Below are 18,844 nucleotides of genomic sequence, written 5' to 3' on the forward strand. Positions count from 1 at the left end.
CGGCATGTGGGATCTTCCCGGACCAGGGCTCGAACCCATGTCCCCTGCATCGGCAGGCGGACTCTCAACCACTGCGCCACCAGGGAAGCCCTGGCCCATCTTTTTGAGGCTGGATGGGGAGGGGGCAATGGGGGGGCTCTCTGGGACAGTTGGGGGGATAGAGTTCTGAGCACTGTGGGTGGGGAAACAAAAATTCCAGTGCTCTCCGTTTTCAACAAGTTGTATCTCTCAGGACCTTTAAAATTGGGAAGAGGAGTGTATCTGGGATGTCTTTAGGCTCTGGGGCCTGGGAGCACGGCAGTGGGAATCCCCAGCAGCTGACAGTGGACCCCAGAGTTGCTTTAGAACCTTGAGGCCACAGGACCAAGCCCAGCCCCCAGTCCCAGTCTTCCAGGCAGCCTCTCCAGGACAGAATTGTAGGTGCTGTTGCCTAAGGCCTCCTCCCAGGCCAGCTGGGGGCAGTCTGGGGCAAGGGTGCCCTGAGGGGAGCCTCTCCAGCCTGAGGGGGAGCCCCAGTGCCTGACTGGCCTGAGGGTGGCACAGGGCAGAGTGGCCCCTATATTCCCCAGACAGGAAATCTTTAGTGCCCCCCAGCTCTTGTGGGATGAAGGCCAGATTCCTCTGCTGCTGGTCCCTAACTCCCTAAAACCTGCCCCTTCCAAGCCCAGCCCCCTCTCTGGAGGGCAGTGGAGTTGGGGAGAGGAGCAGGGCAGAATGTCAGGAGGGATTTGTCCACTACTGGACAAAGGACTTTTCAGTGGAGATCCCCGGGGTAAGGCCAAGTTAAAAGGGGAAGGACCTAGAGCTGAGCCTGCCAAGTCAGTCAGTCTATGGCAAGGCCTTAGCGACCACACAGAGAAATGAGCTGGGTTTCTAGGAGCCATGGACTAAGGCTCAAAACCAGACTTTGTTTTTACTTGCTGTGCAACCTTAGGGAACTTACCAAACCTCTCTGAGCCTAGTATCCATAACTGTAAAATGAGGTTAATAGTTACTTCCCAGTGTTGTGAAGATCAGAGATGCAGTGATTTTATATGGCAGGTGTCCAGAACACCATGCCTAGTATACGGTAAGTGGTAGCTACGTTATTATCAGAGGCAGCATAGCCTGTGACAGAGAGATTTGGAGTTAGGCAGTCTTGGCTATGACTCTTGGCCCTCTACCTGCTGTCCTAAGGCAAGGACTCAAGCTAGTTCCTGGACCTCTATGAAACAGTTTCCTTATCGGTCCAAAGGGGATAAAATATTTTAGTAATGGCTGGCACTTACTGAACGCTCACTGTGTGCCGGGCACTGTGCTAAGTGCTTTACGGACAATTTCTCATTTAATCTTCCCCAAATCCTATGCTGCTTTATCATTTTACAGATGAGGAAACCGAGGCTCAGAGGGGTGAAGCAACTCGCCGAAGAAGAGTGGTAGATCCAGTTTGAGCCCAGGCATCGGCCCATCAGCTGCTCCTCAAACTCCTCCCCTTGTCCATACCTCCGCAGAGTCAAATGGAACTTAGGCCATTGACTCTCTATCTGGATAGGTGTGAGAGGGTAGATGACTGGGGCTATAAAAACACTGAGAGACCAAGAATGGGTGTCTTCTGGAACCCAAGACTCAACTTTCATTGTGTGTTTGGATGATTCAGAGAATAAGCAGTTGAGCCAGCAGTAAGAACAGCTCAGGGTGCTGTAATGGGCTGTGGTCTGGAGTGGCAGAGAAGACCCTCGGGTCTGAGTGGACTCCGAGCTGACTGTGACTCAGTTGGCTGGAGGAAGAGGAGGTTGAGCCTATAAGGCTATAGATAGCAACTGTGCATAGCGGCCCTGTGAGGTCATTGCCAGCCTGCTCAGCCCCTGTTTAAAGCACTCTACAGCCTCAGAGGGATGTAGAAAACCTGGAAAGCACCCAAGACAGCAGGGATATGACCAAACTGGAGGGGCTGAAACCAAAAAAAGCCTATGAAGAGAGATGAAAGGAATGGGGATAAAGCAGGGAGAAGAGAGCGCTGAGTGATGGCTCTAAGAACCTGGCAGAGAATTCCAGGGGAGAAAGGAAGCTGCTTTTCTCTATCTGGGTTAAGGTCCAAGAAAGAAAGAAGGGGCTTACGTTTCAGCAGAGGGATTAGAGTTAAGCCTTGAGCGGCTCTCTAGGGTGTGAGTCTGTGGGTAGGTAGAGAAGCCCATGAAATCCCCTTCCACGGAGGTTGGAGCAGGGCTCAGTGCCACCCTACACCTTCTCAGCTGCTCGCAGCTCACCCTGACACCTTCCCACTCCAATTCTCACACCCCTGCCCCTCTTCCACCCAGATATACCCTAGTCTGGTCAAAGAGAGTTTTCTCTTGCTCTTCTTGGGGGTTTCAGCTGAGGGGAGGGTGCGTGTTTGTGCTGGGGAGAGAGGACTCCCCTGCCTCTCTAGGAAATGGCTCAGGACTGGGGGGATTTGGAGAGGTTCAGGGGTATCCTCCACAGATAGCTGGGAATCGTGGGGAGGTGGCTGGACGTGGTGGGGGGAGAGATGTGCGGGGACAACTGAGACTCCAAGAGCCCAGGAGGGGGTGGGGGGCTGCATGCATTCTGTTGGGCAAGACCAAACGCTCACACGGTCAGGTTGGGTGCCAGGGTAGAGGGAGGAGGAGAGGCCGGGCAGTCAGGGGGAACCTGGGGGCAGGGAGAACGTGTGTCTGTGGAGGAGGCTGATTCCGTTTCTCCTGGCAGGTGTAGCCACGTCTCATAAACACGTGGTGGGACTGGGTCTGTTCTGGGGATGCGCCAGTGTCTGGGTTTGGCTTAATGATGAGTCTAGCTGAGCAAAAAGGCTTCAGAGAAGGCAGCCCAGGGAGGCAAGTTTTCAGAAGAAAGGGTCTCTCTCACTCCTCTTCTGGGGGTCAGAATGGTGTGTGGGGGGCGGGGGGTGTCCAGGATATTTCATTTTGAGCAAGGAGAAACTGAAACCCAGAGAGGGGATGCAGCCAGTCCAAGGTCACTCAGCTTATCCAGGGTTGCCCAGGACTCCGGCCTCCTGACTCCCAGCCATATGCTGCTACCAATGCACCAGGATGTCTTCCTGGGGACCTTCCCTTCATGCTAGCAAAGCCCCCTCCTCTGCCTTCAACCTGACTTCCATCTCCACCGTCCCCACCTCAAACCTCTTACTGATTCAAATAACACCTGAAATTTACAGGATGCTCAGAGTCCACAAAGCACTTTCATCTCCACCATCTCATTAGCTCCTCCCCTTGAGGCTCAGCTTCCCCCCCCCTCCTCCTCCCCAGTCTGCAAGGCATCCTATTTGGTAGAAGCTGGGAGCTGGGAGGAGGTGAGATTAGCCTCAGACTTCTCCTACTTTGGCAGAAAACCTGCAGCGCTCCATGTCTGTAAAAGGAGTGTGGGGCTGGAGGGTGTTGGAGCGGGGCTGCGGAGCCTCCCCAGAGAAGGAGCTAGGTCAGGGGGGTGGGGTGCCGTGAAGGAAGGGGCCCAGGAGAGGGTCTGGGGTCAGGAGGTGGAGAAAATTGGGAGAGGGAGGCTAGGAGGCCTTAAGCCAATGAGATGTGGACGGTGGCAGATGAGAGGGGGTGGATTGCTGGCTGAGCGCGCGCGGCAGGGGGGCCAGTGCAGCGCGGGGGAGATGAGATTCAGGGAGAATCCTGACGCCACCCTTCCAGCTGGGCCCCCCAACTCAACCTCCCCCTGGTGATATCAGGAAGGAACAATTGCCTCTGGACATTCCTTCCCTTTTACAGTCACTCCAGGCTCTTCAGCCGCCTGTGGAGCTGAGAGGAAGATGGGGGCGGGGCGGGCAGCATGGAAGGGGACCGTCGCGGGGAGGGCCTCTGGAAGCACTGAGGCAGGGAGGGCTCGGCCAGGGACCCTCCATGTCCCACCCCCTGAGCCCAAAGACTCAGGATGTCAGAAGCTGTGAGGGCTCCAGAGATGACCCAGCCTGATCCCCTTTCACATCTAGGCATGACAGGGCCAGAGAGAAAACAGGAATTGCCCAGGTAGTTCAGATGGTTAGTTGGTGAACTTCCAGGATAAGCACCCACATCTTAGCCTCTGGCTGACCACCCCACCTCCACACCCCCTTGCTTGGGCCTCCTACCTCCCCACAAAGTGCTAAAGTTGAGGCAAGAGCCAGGTCTCAGGGTTCATACTTGCTACACTGTCCCCAAGGCTCTCAACGCAGTGGCTGTCTCCTGGCCACAGGAGGTTGGGCCCTGGACAAAGGGACAACGGCAGAAAGAGGAGGATGGGCTCTTGATAAAGGGACAAAGGCAACCCTGGAGGTGGGGGCCGGTCAGTGGAAGGAGGGCACACCGTTGGGGGGCACCAGCACCGTCTCACCTATGGGATCCTGGAGTAGAGCAGGGGTGGATGAGACACTCCCTGACAGGGCAAGGTGGAAAAGTTACTTCTGGTTCTCTCCTTTTTGACCTCTTTCAGTTTTTTCCTCAGTCCAAATGCCCTGTGCTGGCCAAGTCAGTGGCTCTCAACGCAGTGGCTGTCTCCTGGCCCAACCCAGCTTGGGATGGAAGCATGAGGATGCTGGGAAACAGAAAGAGGAGGAGGTTGGGCCCTGGACAAAGGGACAACGGCAGAAAGAGGAGGATAGGCTCTTGATAAAGGGACAAAGGCAACCCTGGAGGTGGGGGCCGGTCAGTGGAAGGAGGGCACACCGTTGGGGGGCACCAGCACCGTCTCACCTATGGGATCCTGGAGTAGAGCAGGGGTGGATGAGACACTCCCTGACAGGGCAAGGTGGAAAAGTTACTTCTGGTTCTCTCCTTTTTGACCTCTTTCAGTTTTTTCCTCAGTCCAAATGCCCTGTGCTGGCCAAGTCAGTGTCCCCATCCCGGCAATCTACCCATAACAGCCACCTGCCCCCTATCCATGCCATCTGTGGGGTCTGGGAGGTCCTTTGGGTAGCCAGAGCCCTTGTCTTCTAGGGAGCCCTCTGTGAGGTTCAGAGATCTGCCCAGGCATCCACAGCCCTCTAGTCACTGAGCTTAGGGGAAGGCAAGGGAGAGCTTGGCAGTGTCACCCAGCAGAAAAGAGGCTGTGTGGCTGAAGTGAGGCGAACCCAAAGGAGAGGTGAGTGAGCTGAGGTTGGCAAGATGGGCAGGGCCAGTTCTGTGGGGCCTTGGACGCTATGATGAGTTTGGGTTTTGCTGGTTCATTAGTTCAGGGAAGGGAGAGAAATTGGGAATTGTGAAACAGGCAAAGTCTCCAAAAGGCGTGAGCACTGCCCCCAAATATTTGAAGACTGGATCTCTGAAAGCAGTTTCTTCTTGCTCTGTTTGGCTCCCAGGGCAGAATAATAGGCATAGCAGAGACATCTCCTGGGTTCAAATATAGAGAAATGTTTTCTAACAGCCAAGCTGTCCGCTGTCCCGTAACAGAGGCTTGTTAGGTACCCAATACTCTTTGTGGAATGGAATGGGCTCCCTGGAGTTCCCAGGCAGTAGAGGGGTTCAAACTAGAGCAGTGCTTGCTGGAGTCACAGTAGAAACTAGTTAAGCCTTAACTGAGAAGTGGGAGTGTGGGATTGGTCGACCTCATGACCTGTGAAGTTACCTCCAACCTTAAGTTGCCAAGATTCTCCAAGGTCAGAGTAATCTGGGAAGATTTCAAGCAAACAACAGGACTGACTTCCTTCTATAACTGATTCAACAAAATATATTGGTAACACCCATTGTAAAAGGGACCATACCATGTACACACATTTATAAATTGTCCCCTTTTTCCGGCAAACCCTGAATGAAATGGTTTGTCTTGGTGGACCTTCCCGTTTCCAATATTATTTAGCTCAGGTGAGAGGTGTGACCATAAAATAATGTGAGTGCTACTTTTTTTTTTTTAGACACCTTACCAAAATTTATATGTTCAAAAGTTTGTCCCAAGGATGTTCATATCAGCATTGTTTATAATAGCAAAAGACTGGAAAAAATATAAATGTCTATCAATAAAAAATTGGCCAATTGGCCAAATAAATTATGGTAAATCCATTCAGTGAAATACAAATGAGGAGGGACTTCCCTGGTGGTCCAGTGGTTAAGACTTCACACTTCCACTGCAGGGGCCACGGGTTCCATCCCCAGTCAGGGAACTAAGATCCTGCATGCTACGCGGCATGACCAAAAAAAAAAAAGGAAAATAAATACAAATGAGGATATTAAGAAGAATGACTCAATACCTCCCAATAAGGAAAAAAGTAGGACAAGACAGCTCTCTTGGTGAATTCTACCAAACATTTCAGAATTAACACCAACCCTTCTCAAACTCTTCTAAAAATTTGAAAAGGAAGGAATATTTCTTAACTCATTCTATGAGGTCAGCATTAGCCTGATACCAAAGCCAGACAAAGACGTACAAGAAAATAAAGCTACAGATCTATATTCCTTATAAATATTGATGTTAAAATTCTCAACAAAATATTAGCAAACCAAATTCAACAGCATATTAAAAGGATTATACACATGATGACATGGGATTTTTTTCCTGGAATGCAGGAATGGTTTAACATATGACAATCAATCAGTATAATATACCACATTAACAGAATGAAGGGAAAACCCCTCATGATCAACTTCATTTACAATAGCAACAAAAAGAATAAAATACTTTGAAATAAACATAACCAAGGAGACATAAGATTTGTACATTGAAAGCTACAAAATATTGCTGAAATAAAGAAGACACAAAAAAATTGAAAGACATCCAGTATTCACTGATTGGAAGACTTAATATTGTTAAGCTGTCAATAATACCCAAAGTGATCTGCAGATTCAATGCAATCCCTATCAAAACCCCACCAATGTTTTTTGAAGAAATAGAAAAATTCCTTCTATCTAAAATTCATATGGAATCTCAAGGGACCCTACATAGCCAAAACATCTTGAAAAAGAACAAAGTTGGAGGATTCACACTTCCTGGTTCCAAAACTTACTACGAAGCTAGAGTAATCAAAACAGTGTGGTACTGGTGTGAGGACAGATATATAGGTCAATGGAATAGAATAGAGAGCCCAGAAAAAATCTTCACATATATGGCTAAATTGTTTTCAATAAGGGGAAAAGGACAGTCTTTTCCACAAATGGTGCTGGGAAAACTAGATATTCACATGCAAAATAATGAAGTTGGACCCTTACCTTATACTATATATGAAAACTAATTCATAAGGGATCAAAGACATAAAACTGTAAAGCTCTTAGAAGAAAACACAGGGGATAACATTCTTCACATTGGATTTGGCAGTGATTTCTTGGATATGACACCAAAAGCACAGGCAATAAAAGAATACATAGATAAACTGGAGTTCATCAAAATTTAAAACTTTTGTGCATCAAAGGATGCTATTAAGAGAGTGAAAAGGCAACCCACGGAATAGGACCTCTTGAATTATGTGCTAAGTACATTACCCATCCAGATAAATTATCATTATTTTTAGCAAGTCCAGTTCTAAGCAGTCCTCAGGGGAGTCTAAACTCCTACTCCAGTGGTGCTCCCTGCCTGGTTCAGAACATGGTTTGGAATGCTCCTCTTTCACCTGCCTTCCAAGCCTCAGAGTGTTGTTTTGCTGCCCTCCATGGTAGCAAATCCTCAGGGGTGGAACCAAATTTTGGAAGCAGCTCCAAGTGGTTCAGAGCCAAGTCTGGTAAATGTTGATTTTGACTAGAGAATAGATGGCATAATTTATTTATTTGTTTTCTGCCTCATTTCACTAAGGAAGTGAGGCCTTGGGCTGGTCCGAAGGGCAATTTCCTTTTGTGGTCTGGAGACTATTCACAGAGAGGAGTCCCAAATATGTTCTGTCCTCCCTAGTGTTATGGAAATGGTTGCATGGTCTTCTACGGTATATTAGCCAGGATTGTTTTGGTTACAAGTGACAGTAGCCAATACCAAGTGTCTCAAGGAAAAATAAAGGAAAAGTTTATTGGCCCCAAAGCCAGGAAGGACACTGGGGAAGCTCACAATATTGAGGGGAGAACTGCAGAACCAGGGCCCCGGGGGATGGAATTTAGGACTTCTAGCCCTGCATTCTCCTCCTCTCTGGGTGTCTCTGTTTCTCCTGGCATGCTGACCTCTCTTTCTTCCTATGCCAGAAAGAACTCCCCAGTGGGCAGGAAACATGGTTACCACAGGCTCCAGTTTAGTGATTCCAGTTCCATCTATAAATTCCAGGGTAGGTCTCTGATTGGCCCCGCTCAGGTCCAGGCCTGCCCCTTGAGCCAATCACTTGTGTGCAGCAAAATAAGGGGATAGGAAAGAAAGCTTGCAGGCTACTTTGAACTAAAACAAGGACAGTGCTTCCTGGGATGTGCTAAGGATACACATGATCTCCAAAATTCTCCAGGAGCCTACAGTCTAGTTTGGGAGACGAGACACAAAAATAACCAGAACACAACAGCTTGCACCAACTCGAAGGCTGGATAAGAATACCTGGAACTCCCCACCCACCTCATAAGCTCGTCTCTAGGATAAAAATTAGAAACTGAATGTGAAAGAGCTTTGCAAATACAGCAGCAACAAAGCCCTTTGCAGTTCACCTGGCACATTCACACCCACTCTGGGGTCAGACTGCCTCAGCCTCCTGAGCTATAAAACGGGAATGGTACTACTTCCTACCTCATAGGGTTGTCAGAGAATTGGGGATCATGGGTGGGGAGTGCTTAGCAGAGTGGCACACAATGGGTGCTCAGAATACATAAGGTGTTATTATCTGCATATTGTTACCTGAGCCTCTTCAAAGCCCTAGACAGCAGACACAGCCAGGCTGACCATTCCCACTTTATAGTTGAGGACACAGAGAAGTGAAGGACCTGCCTGCTTGTAATTACATCTGCTGGTAATGGCAGAGCTAGGGTAAGACCAGTCCTCTATTTCCAAGCTTTGCCTTCCAAAAGGGTCAGGCCTGAGAGAGGCCTGTAGAGTGCCAGGTGGAGGTATAGAGAGACAGCCAGCATTCATGGAGAAGTAGGGATGTCCTTAGGGGTCAGCCAGTGCCTTGTCCTAAGGAGGAGGCCTGTGAAGGGATGGACAAGCCCTCTGCAGGGCTCCATTCCTGCTGGGGGCTTGGAGCATTATGGGGGTGGGAAGTGATTGGGGATCATCACCCCAAGCCTTCCTCTGCCATCTGACACCCTTGTCTCTTCAAGTACTCGGCCCCCACCCGCCAGAGCTCCTCTCCTGTGCGCTTGTTTCCCGGACTGATGCATTCTCCTCTATAAATACCAGCTCTGGTATTTGGGGTTGGCAGCTGTTGCTGCCAGGGAGATGGCTGGGTTGACATGAGGCTCCTGACAAAACACAAACCCCTGGTGTGTGTGGGCGTGGGTGGTGTGAGGAGGGGGATGAATCAGAGAGGGGGTGGGGGAGGGCTCGGGGGGGGCAGAAGGCAGGCGAAGCTGGTGGTGCGGGGTTGAGAGTGTACAGTTATGTTATAATTGTTATAATTGGAAACTGAGAGCCTACCAGACCCTTTCTGGAAATCACCCTGTTGTTTATAAACTTGAGGCCCTGCCCTCACCCATAGGGGGGAGGAAAAGGGCCTTCACTAGTTCAGAGGGAAACTGAGGCTGGGAGCTGGAACCCAGGGGCTAGTGGACACAGCTGAGCAGGCGGGCTCTGGCGGGGATGGCTGAGTGCCCCGGGCTGGTCCCCCCCATCCTCCCTGCCTGTCTGGAGACCCTCCTCCTCTAGGCCTGGCTAGTGGGCTCCTGGTCTTTGCCTGAGCCCTCCTAAATGTTCGCCACTTTCAGAGCCTCTTTAGAAAAAAAGGTGATTTGGAGCCTTTCTTGGAAATTGGCCTTGTCCCTTCAGGAAATGACCCAAAGTATCTGCTTGCAGCAAAAAGGAGCCCCTCAAACTATATGGAAGCCTCTCCCCTGCTCTCTCCCCTGCCCGCAGGCAGGCGGGCCTACCTGGGGGCTCCAGACATGGCTTGAGCCCTGGTGAGGCGGTTGGCAGGCCTGCCCATCTTCTGCCCCCCTAGGTCCACCAGCCTCTCCCACGCCCCTCTGGGGCCCCCAACCCGCCGGCTGAGGGGTGCAGGCTTCTTGCGGGGGAGCTGGCCTCCCTGCCCCCACGCCAGAGGCCGCCCTTTCCTGGCAGGACAGCGGGATCCTGCAGCTGTCAGGGGAGGGGCGGCGGGGGCTGATGTCAGGACGCATACAAATAGTGCCGACGGCCTGGGGCCCTGTCTCCCCTCGCCGCAGCTACTCTCCGGCCGGCCGCCCGCCGCTTCCTCCTCCGCGCCGCGCCGCCCAGCCTCGCCCTCGCCGCCACCATGAGCCAGGCCTACTCGTCCAGCCAGCGCGTGTCCTCCTACCGCCGCACCTTCGGCGGGGCCCCGAGCTTCCCGCTCGGCTCCCCGCTGAGCTCGCCGGTGTTCCCGCGTGCGGGCTTCGGCACCAAGGGCTCCTCGAGCTCGGTGACATCCCGCGTGTACCAGGTGTCGCGCACGTCGGGCGGGGCCGGGGGCCTGGGGGCGCTGCGGGCCAGCCGGCTGGGGGCAACCCGCGCGCCCTCCTCCTACGGAGCGGGCGAGCTGCTGGACTTCTCGCTGGCCGACGCCGTGAACCAGGAGTTCCTGACCACGCGCACCAACGAGAAGGTGGAGCTTCAGGAGCTCAACGATCGCTTCGCCAACTACATAGAGAAGGTGCGCTTCCTGGAGCAGCAGAACGCGGCGCTCGCTGCCGAGGTGAACCGGCTCAAGGGCCGGGAGCCGACGCGGGTGGCCGAGATCTACGAGGAGGAGCTGCGCGAGCTGCGGCGCCAGGTGGAGGTGCTCACCAACCAGCGCGCCCGCGTCGACGTCGAGCGGGACAACCTGCTGGACGACCTGCAGCGGCTCAAGGCCAAGTGAGGACCCAGCGCTCCCAGAACCCCCCTCTCCATGGGCTGGGCGCGGGAGGCTAGGCCTGGGGCTGGGTCCAGTTGTCAGCACCCTGTCCTACCCAGGAAGAGGGTTGTCTACCTGTGTCCCCCCAGGAGGGGAGAGGGACGCCAGGTCTCTCCCCTGTGCCTGCAGTCTGCAAACGAGGAATTTTCTGGGGGACATCATGGGGTGGAAACGGGAGACCTTGGGAGACCAGGTGCTTCTTAAAAAAGCATCTTAAGTTGCTGGGGGTTGGGCAGGCACATGGATGGAGAAAGGAGGCAGTCAGAGGAAGAGGGGAGGTTGGTAGGAGACAAGGAAATCTGGCGCCAGCAGTAGCTCTCAGCTCATCTGTGATGAGGCCCTGCAGATGGGGGTAGAGAGGGAATCTTGGCCCCTGGGCCTGGCTGAAGCTTTCCAGGGGGGACCGATAAGCTAGAGGAAAGCGGAGAGTGGGTGGGGGCCGCAGCCCTCAGAAAGCTTGGAGGACCAGATGGTGGGCTCCACCAGGCTCTCAGTATGTACAGGCAGCAAGTGTAGTAAGCCGAGTCACTGGTGCACTACTCAGGTCACAAACGTTAAATGAGCACCTGCGTGGGCCAGGCTGGGGCTGGGGCCTGGGAACGCAGAGGTGGATAAAATAGATATGGTTCTTGGACCCTCCCTGGTGGCGCAGTGGTTGGGAGTCCGCCTGCCAGTGCAGGGGACAGGGGTTCGAGCCCTGGTCTGGGAAGATCCCACATGCCGCGGAGCAACGGGGCCTGTGCGCCACAACTACTGAGGCTGCGCTCTAGAGCCCGCGAGCCACGACTACTGAACCCGCAACAAGAGAAGCAGCCACCGCAATGAGAGGCCCGTGCACCACCACGAAGAGTAGCCCCCGCTCACCGCAACTAGAGAAAGCCCGTGTGCGGCAACGAAGACCCAACGCAGCCAAAAATAAATAAATATTTAAAACAAACAAAAAAAATAGACATGGTTCTTAATCCCAGGGAGGTCACAATCTGGTGGGGACATAGACTTCCAGGGTGTGGCTCCAGGGCAGAGATTGGGCCACTTCCTGTTCCCTCCCTGTGTGGGCAGGGCCTCCTGTCTCTATCCAGCATCCAGGCCTCCTCTCTCTGTCCTGAGCCCACTCCCTGGGCAGCCCCCAGTCAGTCTTCTCCACTGCCAGTTTTATCCCCACCAACTGTCTGTCCTTCTGCCTGTCTTCCAGGATGCAAGAGGAAATTCAGCTGAAAGAAGAAGCGGAGAACAATTTGGCTGCCTTCCGAGCGGTGAGCCCTCTTTGGTCCCCCAGCAGCCTTACCCCTCTGTCCCGTCTGTGTTGCCCTTGGTCTCCCTCTGACCTGACCGGGTGATCGGTGACCCTCTCCCTCTCCCTTGACCTTTACCAGGACGTGGATGCAGCCACTCTAGCTCGAATTGACCTGGAGCGCAGGATCGAATCTCTCAACGAGGAAATTGCGTTCCTTAAGAAAGTGCACGAAGAGGTATGCCCTTGTGAAAGCAGCTGGAAGCGGGGTGGTGGTGCTGGGCTCCGGGAATGGGGGTGTGAGGATACGTGCGGGGCCTGGTCGGGGACTGAAGCCCAGCTGTACCCTGCAGGAGATCCGTGAGCTGCAAGCCCAGCTTCAGGAACAGCAGGTCCAGGTGGAGGTGGACGTGTCCAAGCCAGACCTCACGGCCGCCCTCAGAGACATCCGGGCTCAGTATGAGACCATCGCGGCTAAGAACATCTCGGAAGCCGAAGAGTGGTACAAGTCAAAGGTGGGACTCTGGCCCCTCTGGGCCCCTCAATCCCAGTTTGGAGGTACTTCCTATGGCTCCATCTTTGGGGAGGAGGGTGATCCTGGGGTCTCCATGCTCCCTTGCCCACCCCTACCTGTGTCCTGGTCATCTCAGGGCCCCTCTCTTTGCCCTTAGGTGTCTGACCTGACCCAGGCAGCCAACAAGAACAATGATGCACTGCGCCAGGCCAAACAGGAGATGATGGAGTACCGCCACCAGATCCAGTCCTACACTTGCGAGATCGACGCCCTCAAGGGCACTGTGAGTCCCTGCCCACCTTGCCTGGTCTAGCCCTTCCTGTCTGCAGCTCACACTCTGTAACCTCGGGCCCATCAGAGTCTCTGTCTGCTCAAGTCTACCACAGGGATAAAAAAAGATAGGTGGATTCCCAATGGGGCTCTCAGGAATTATGGGACTCCTGTATGGAGGCGAGGAGGCCGAACAGTCATGCTCCCTTGTATCAGTTCTGTTCTCTGAGTTTCCACATGAGACTTCATTTGAGTTCAGAATTCCCTGGCTCAGAAGAGTTTGACAAGCCCTAGACTTGGCCATCTGGGGTTGCCTCCCAGCCCCGAGGCTGTGCCTCTCTCCATCCTGCGCCCCGAGTGTCCCCCCGCACCACCACCACCGCAGCCTGTCCTTGACCTGGGCGCCCCTCCCCTGCAGAACGACTCGCTGATGAGGCAGATGCGGGAGCTGGAGGACCGCTTTGCTAGTGAGGCCAGCGGCTACCAGGACAACATCGCACGCCTGGAGGAGGAGATCCGACACCTCAAGGATGAGATGGCCCGCCACCTGCGCGAGTACCAGGACCTGCTCAATGTCAAGATGGCCTTGGACGTGGAGATTGCCACCTACCGGAAGCTGCTGGAGGGCGAGGAGAGCCGGTGAGGGGCAAGGCAGGGGCTGGCCGTGGGCTCCTGGGGGGTGCTGGGGGCCCATTCCTGCCCTGAAGCGGGGCTCAGGATCACCTTCACAAGATCTGGAAACAATATTATACGAGTCCACCACTCTGCTAATTGCAGAGAATTAACCAAGGCCACCTGGGTAAAAAGTGATTTAATTAATAGCTTTTATAAAAAGAGAAGTGTAAGTATTCCCACATCCATCTTCAGAATTAAGAACCAGCAACATAAAACCATATTCAGCAACCAGTAATAAAACATTACTGCCAGTCCAGAGAGAGATGGAAGCAGAGCGGGGAATGATGAGGAAGGAAAGGGAGGGGGCAGATAGAGACAAATAGAGACAGAGGGGCTCGGACACAATAGGCTAAGAGAAGGTGCAGAGACTGGTGCTCAGAGGGTGCACACACACGCACATGCACATGTATACACACACATATGCTCATAGGAAAAGAGACAATGATACGCTCAGAGCAAATCACCTCTAGACACAGGAAACAACGTACAGCCAGAAAGGGACACGAGGGAACCTTCCTGATTGATGGAAATGTTCTATATCTTGATTTCAACTGGTGGTTACATGTTTGTAGACACTGATCAAAACTCACTGGATTGGGCTTCCTTGGTGGCGCAGTGGTTGGGGGTCCGCCTGCCGATGTAGGGGACACGGGTTCGTGCCCCGGTCTGGGAGGATCCCGCGTGTCACGTAGCGGCTGGGCCCGTGGGCCATGGCCGCTGAGCCTGCGCGTCCGGAGCCTGTGCTCCGCGACGGGAGAGGCCACAGCAGTGAGAGGCCCACGTACTGCAAAAAAAAAAAATGAAGAAACCTCACTGGATTGCACACTAAAGATCTATGCATTTCACTATGTAGACTTTTTTAATATAAATTTATTTTATTTATTTATTTTATTTATTTTTGGCTGCATTGGTTCTTCATAGCTGCGCGTGGGCTTTCTCTAGTTGCGGCGAGTGGGGGTTACTCTTCGTTGTGGTGCGTGGGCTTCTCATTGCGGTGGCTTCTCTTGTTGTGGAACACAGGCTGTAGGCGCACGGGCTTCAGTAGTTGTGGCACGTGGGCTCAGTAGTTGTGGTGCGCAGGCTCAGTAGTTGTGGTGCACGGGCTTAGTTGCTCCATGGCATGTGGGATCTTCCCAGACCAGGGCTCGAACCTGTGTCCCTTGCATTGGCAGGTGGATTCTTAACCACTGCGCCACCAGGGAAGCCCCTTCACTATGTAAACTTATCATCAATTAATAACAGGTCAATTACTCAACAAAATGATGCCCATTGATACTCACAAAAATTTTTTTAAACTTCAGATTTTAAACTTAAGATCTGAAGTTTAAAAAAATCGGCAGACGTATTTAGATACAGATTTAGACAAAGAAAGATTTCAGATAGTGTAGAATAACATCTGCATATAATGACCCCTTAAGTGGCATTGCATTTTCCCAGCACTAGGCATAAATGGGGGTGGCAGCTCCTGGAACTTGCCCTCAGGTGAATGGGCCAGAGGTTCCCAGCCTGACTGGAGGGTGGGCACACACAGTGGATGTCACCCACAGCTGCCATTGATACACCCTGCAGTGCCAAGGGCAAGAAGCAAATCCTGGTGCAATGGAGGGTGCAGTGGGGTCGGGGGTTCTGGTGTCACACCAGCAGGTCAGAGATGGAATGGGTGATCCTTCCAGAAGGGACAGTTCCTGGGACAGCTGGAGTTGGCCTTTGGCCCCATGCCCTGAGCAGTGTTGAAGTCAGTGGGACTGGGACAGCTGAGGATGGTGTTTACAGAGGACCAGGGCAAGCTCTGAGGGGTGGTCACAGAGAGAGATGGAGGGTCCTAACACTTTGGGGGCTTGGTCTCTCCCCTTTCAGGATCAACCTCCCTATCCAGACCTTCTCTGCCCTCAACTTCCGAGGTGAGTGCCTGTTGGCAAGTGGGGGCTGGGGTGGCGGGGGATAGGAGTCCAGCGTGGGCACTGCCCAAGGCCAGCCAGGAGGGGAGGATAGAACCGTAGGGACAGGGCTGGGGTCTGGGGAAGAGAAAGGGGGCTGCTACAGGAGGACGGGGGAGTTTAGGTAGAGGCGCTTTCTAACAGAGGGAGCTTTTAATTTTATTTTATTTCATCGTATTGTATTGCATGACCATGTCCCCTGCACCTCTGGGAGTACTGAATGGCCAGTAGTTTCTGTTTCCTAATATGCCCAAACTCCAAGGTACCAGGGGTGTCCTTGGGAACCAGGCAGCAGGAGCGTCTAGAACCATATATCCTGGGCTACAAGGCACCCACCACTCATTGTCTGTTTGGCAAGTTGCCAAGTACTCCCACCCACCCCCCCTGCCCCCCCCAGCTGCTTGTTGAACACGTCCAGTTTGCTGGAGCAAGGTGTTGGGTGCATGTTTTAAAAAATGAAGCCAAACCTTAGCAAAGCCAAACAATTAAAAGAACGAACTCCTAGGGCATTCTGCCATTCTGATGTTAGTAATATGCAGATCGAGTGGTTTCCAAACCCCAGAGAGCAGGAAAACATGCTATAATAATACATTAGGAAAGCAAGCTGGAGTCCTTGGCAGCTTCGCCTTTCCTAGATCAAACCTTTTATATATTCGATGTTCATTTTCATCAGGAAAAAATACACGCTGTGCTTCACCGAGTTACAATGTTCATCACATGCTGGTTGCCTGCTAAGGAGATTCACCAACACCAAACTCATAATACCAAGGACCTAAATTTGACCCTTCCTATAAAACTCAGAACGTCTCTTTTCAGTTAGTAGTTTATCCAGACACCAAGTGTGAGCCTTGCATTTATTTTATTTTTTTAACATCTTTATTGGAGTATAATTGCTTTACAATGGTGTGTTAGTTTCTGCTTTACAACAAAGTGAATCAGCTATACATATACATATGTTCCCATATCTCTTCCCTCTTGCGTCGCCCTCCCTCCCACCCTCCCTATCCCACCCCTCTAGGTGGTCACAAAGCACCGAGCTGATCCCCCTGTGCCATGCGGCTGCTTCCCACTTGCTATCCACCCTACGTTTGGTAGTGTATATATGTCCATGCCACTCTCTCACTTCGTCACAGCTTACCCTTCCACCTCCCCATATCCTCAAGTTCATGCTCTATTAGGTCTGTGTTTTATTCCCGTCCAACCCCTAGTCTCTTCATGGCATTTTTTTTCTTAGATTCCATATATATGTGTTAGCATATGGTATTTGTTTTTCTCATTCTGACTTACTTCACTCTGCGTGACAGACTCCAGGTCCATCCACCTCACTACAAATAACTCAGTTTCATTTGAGCCTTGCATTTAAAATCGCTTAATGCTTTTACAAGCCAGTAGTTCTGGGCCATTATAGGGCAAGTACCATTGTTACCATTTAACAATGGGGAAACTGAGGCACAGAGGGACAAGTGACTGGCCAAGGGCACAATTAATCAGTGACTGACTCCTCTCCATCTCTCTTTCATTAAGACATCAAACTGCTCATCTGGAGTCTTAAGGGGGCTGGGTACCATGAGGTCCTCCAAAAGAGTATCTTGGTTCTGGGCTTTGGGGTCCCATCAGGGTACAAATTCATGCAGGGCTCTCCTGCAGCCAGGGGAGTAGAGGGAGCGAGGAGGTGTGTGCGGGGGTTGGGGGGGGAATGCTGGGCGGCCTGGGCCTTGGGGACCCCCTGCCGTCCTGAACCCGCAGGCAGGCACCCGGAGCACATCTGTTGGCTCTTGATCTTATCCCAGCCCTGGGACAGGTCGCTGGGTCTGCAGAGCCACCTGTTGGGTGCTGGGCTTAAGGACAGGTGAGGACATTTTGCTGAAAAAGTAACAGGCCCATCTTGAGGGGGTGGGCGTCTTCCGGGCTCTGCCCGGTGGGACCAGGGAAGGACTCCCAGCCACAGGAAGAGCCCAGGTGTGGCCTAGGTCAGGCTGAGTATGTGGATGGATCTGTCATAGAAACAAGCCCCGAGCAAAGGGGTTCTGAGGTCCATACCAAGAAGACAGTGATGATCAAGACCATCGAGACCCGGGACGGGGAGGTAAGTGGTCTGCCTGGTCCCCTTACCCTTGGCGGGGGCCTCTGGGGTGTGGCCGGGGGGCTGTCGGCCAGGTGCTTTCCACCAGCTGTGCTGGTTCAGGCTCCTGCCTGGGGGCAGAGGGGATCCTGCTGTGCTGGGGTGGAGGTGGCCCGGGGCCATGGCTCCATTCTCTGGCCAGCACTGGGTTAGACTGGGTTTCTCTTCCTCTCCAGGTCGTCAGTGAGGCCACACAGCAGCAACACGAGGTGCTCTAAAGCCAGAGACCCCTCTGCCATCAGAGACCGTCCTCACCCCTGTCCTCACTGCCTCCTAAAGCCAGCCTCCTTCTATCCCAGGGCACCACACCCAGCCACAGTGCTCCCCTCACAGCCTCTGACCCCTGCTCACCGACCACCCCTCATGGTCCCCACAGGGGACGTGGCTGAACCCTCCCAGGCACAGGGAGCCCCCTGCTGTGTGAGGTGTGGATGTTGGAAGTGAGTGAGCCTGGCCCTCGGCTGCCCTTGTAGTGTGCTGGGCAGAGCCGGAACGGAGCCAAGGCACAGCAGTGACCCTGCCCCTCCTACATCCGTGACCTCTGGCTAGCCTCTGGCTTTGGAGAGGACTCCAGCACAGGGTGTAGGGACCCCGCAGGGTCAGGCTCAAGCCCCATGGACCTCCCCCACCCCCGCTCCCCAGCCTGAGTCAGAAAGGGCAGCATCCTCAGCAAGCCGGGCAGGTAACTAGGGACATAGCCCTCTGTGGAGACTGTGGGGCTTGAAGCTGACCCCATGGTCCATTACTTTCCCAGGGTGGGCTTAGAAAGCAGGGGCTGCAAGAGGGAACCCCCGAAGGTGCCAGATGTGGGAGCAGGAGATTCAGAAGGAGAGAGGGTGGGCGAGATGATAGAGAGAAGAGAGGAGAGAGGCAGAGAGCGGTCTCAGGCAGGTGACCGGGGTGCCCACTTCCCTGTGCCTGCCCCTCCCCTGCTGCAGAGGCTCTGGACAGAAACAATAAAAAGATAAGCACAAGCCTAGCATGGCCCCTGCTGTCTTGACTGCCAGGTCTCCTCTGGGGAACCCCAGGGCCCTGTCGCACCACCTCTTGAGATGGACTGTGTGCTGCCTTCCTGCCCAGCTAGACTGTCCCCCAGGGCCTGTCACCCCTTCTGTCCCCAGAGCCTCCCAGCCTTGCTGTATGTGTGTAGCAGATGGGGGAGGGGCCTGGGCAGGGGGCTTTGGTTGGGGAATCACAGATACCT

The 18,844-nt window shown here is 53.3% G+C and overlaps 1 protein-coding gene and 1 long non-coding RNA gene across 3 annotated transcripts in view; both read left to right on the forward strand.

Moving 5' to 3' along the window:
- Positions 1-2,283, forward strand: part of LOC114485063 (uncharacterized) — a 17,040-nt gene extending 14,757 nt beyond the window's left edge. Inside the window, exon 3 of the long non-coding RNA XR_003678529.2 lies at positions 1,366-2,283. This is a non-coding gene — a long non-coding RNA (uncharacterized lncRNA). The remainder of the gene's footprint in view (positions 1-1,365) is intronic.
- A 7,893-nt stretch (positions 2,284-10,176) lies between these two features.
- Positions 10,177-18,619, forward strand: DES (desmin). 2 transcript variants are annotated; one of them, XM_007122424.3, is made up of 9 exons: positions 10,178-10,851; positions 12,084-12,144; positions 12,265-12,360; positions 12,476-12,637; positions 12,794-12,919; positions 13,325-13,545; positions 15,439-15,482; positions 17,522-17,604; positions 17,817-18,619. In XM_007122424.3, exons 1-9 carry the CDS (start codon positions 10,274-10,276, stop codon positions 17,856-17,858), a joined length of 1,413 nt encoding a protein of 470 aa, XP_007122486.1. In that variant the 5' UTR covers positions 10,178-10,273; the 3' UTR covers positions 17,859-18,619. The 2 variants fall into 2 exon arrangements, with proteins under 2 accessions (XP_028341339.1, XP_007122486.1); XM_028485538.2 differs by lacking the exons at positions 17,522-17,604; positions 17,817-18,619 and adding an exon at positions 16,192-17,367 and having other exon boundaries at positions 10,177-10,851.
- Positions 18,620-18,844: the final 225 nt, after the last annotated feature.

Source organism: Physeter macrocephalus, unplaced genomic scaffold, assembly GCF_002837175.3.
Source record: "Physeter macrocephalus isolate SW-GA unplaced genomic scaffold, ASM283717v5 random_436, whole genome shotgun sequence".
NCBI lineage: Eukaryota > Metazoa > Chordata > Mammalia > Artiodactyla > Physeteridae > Physeter > Physeter macrocephalus.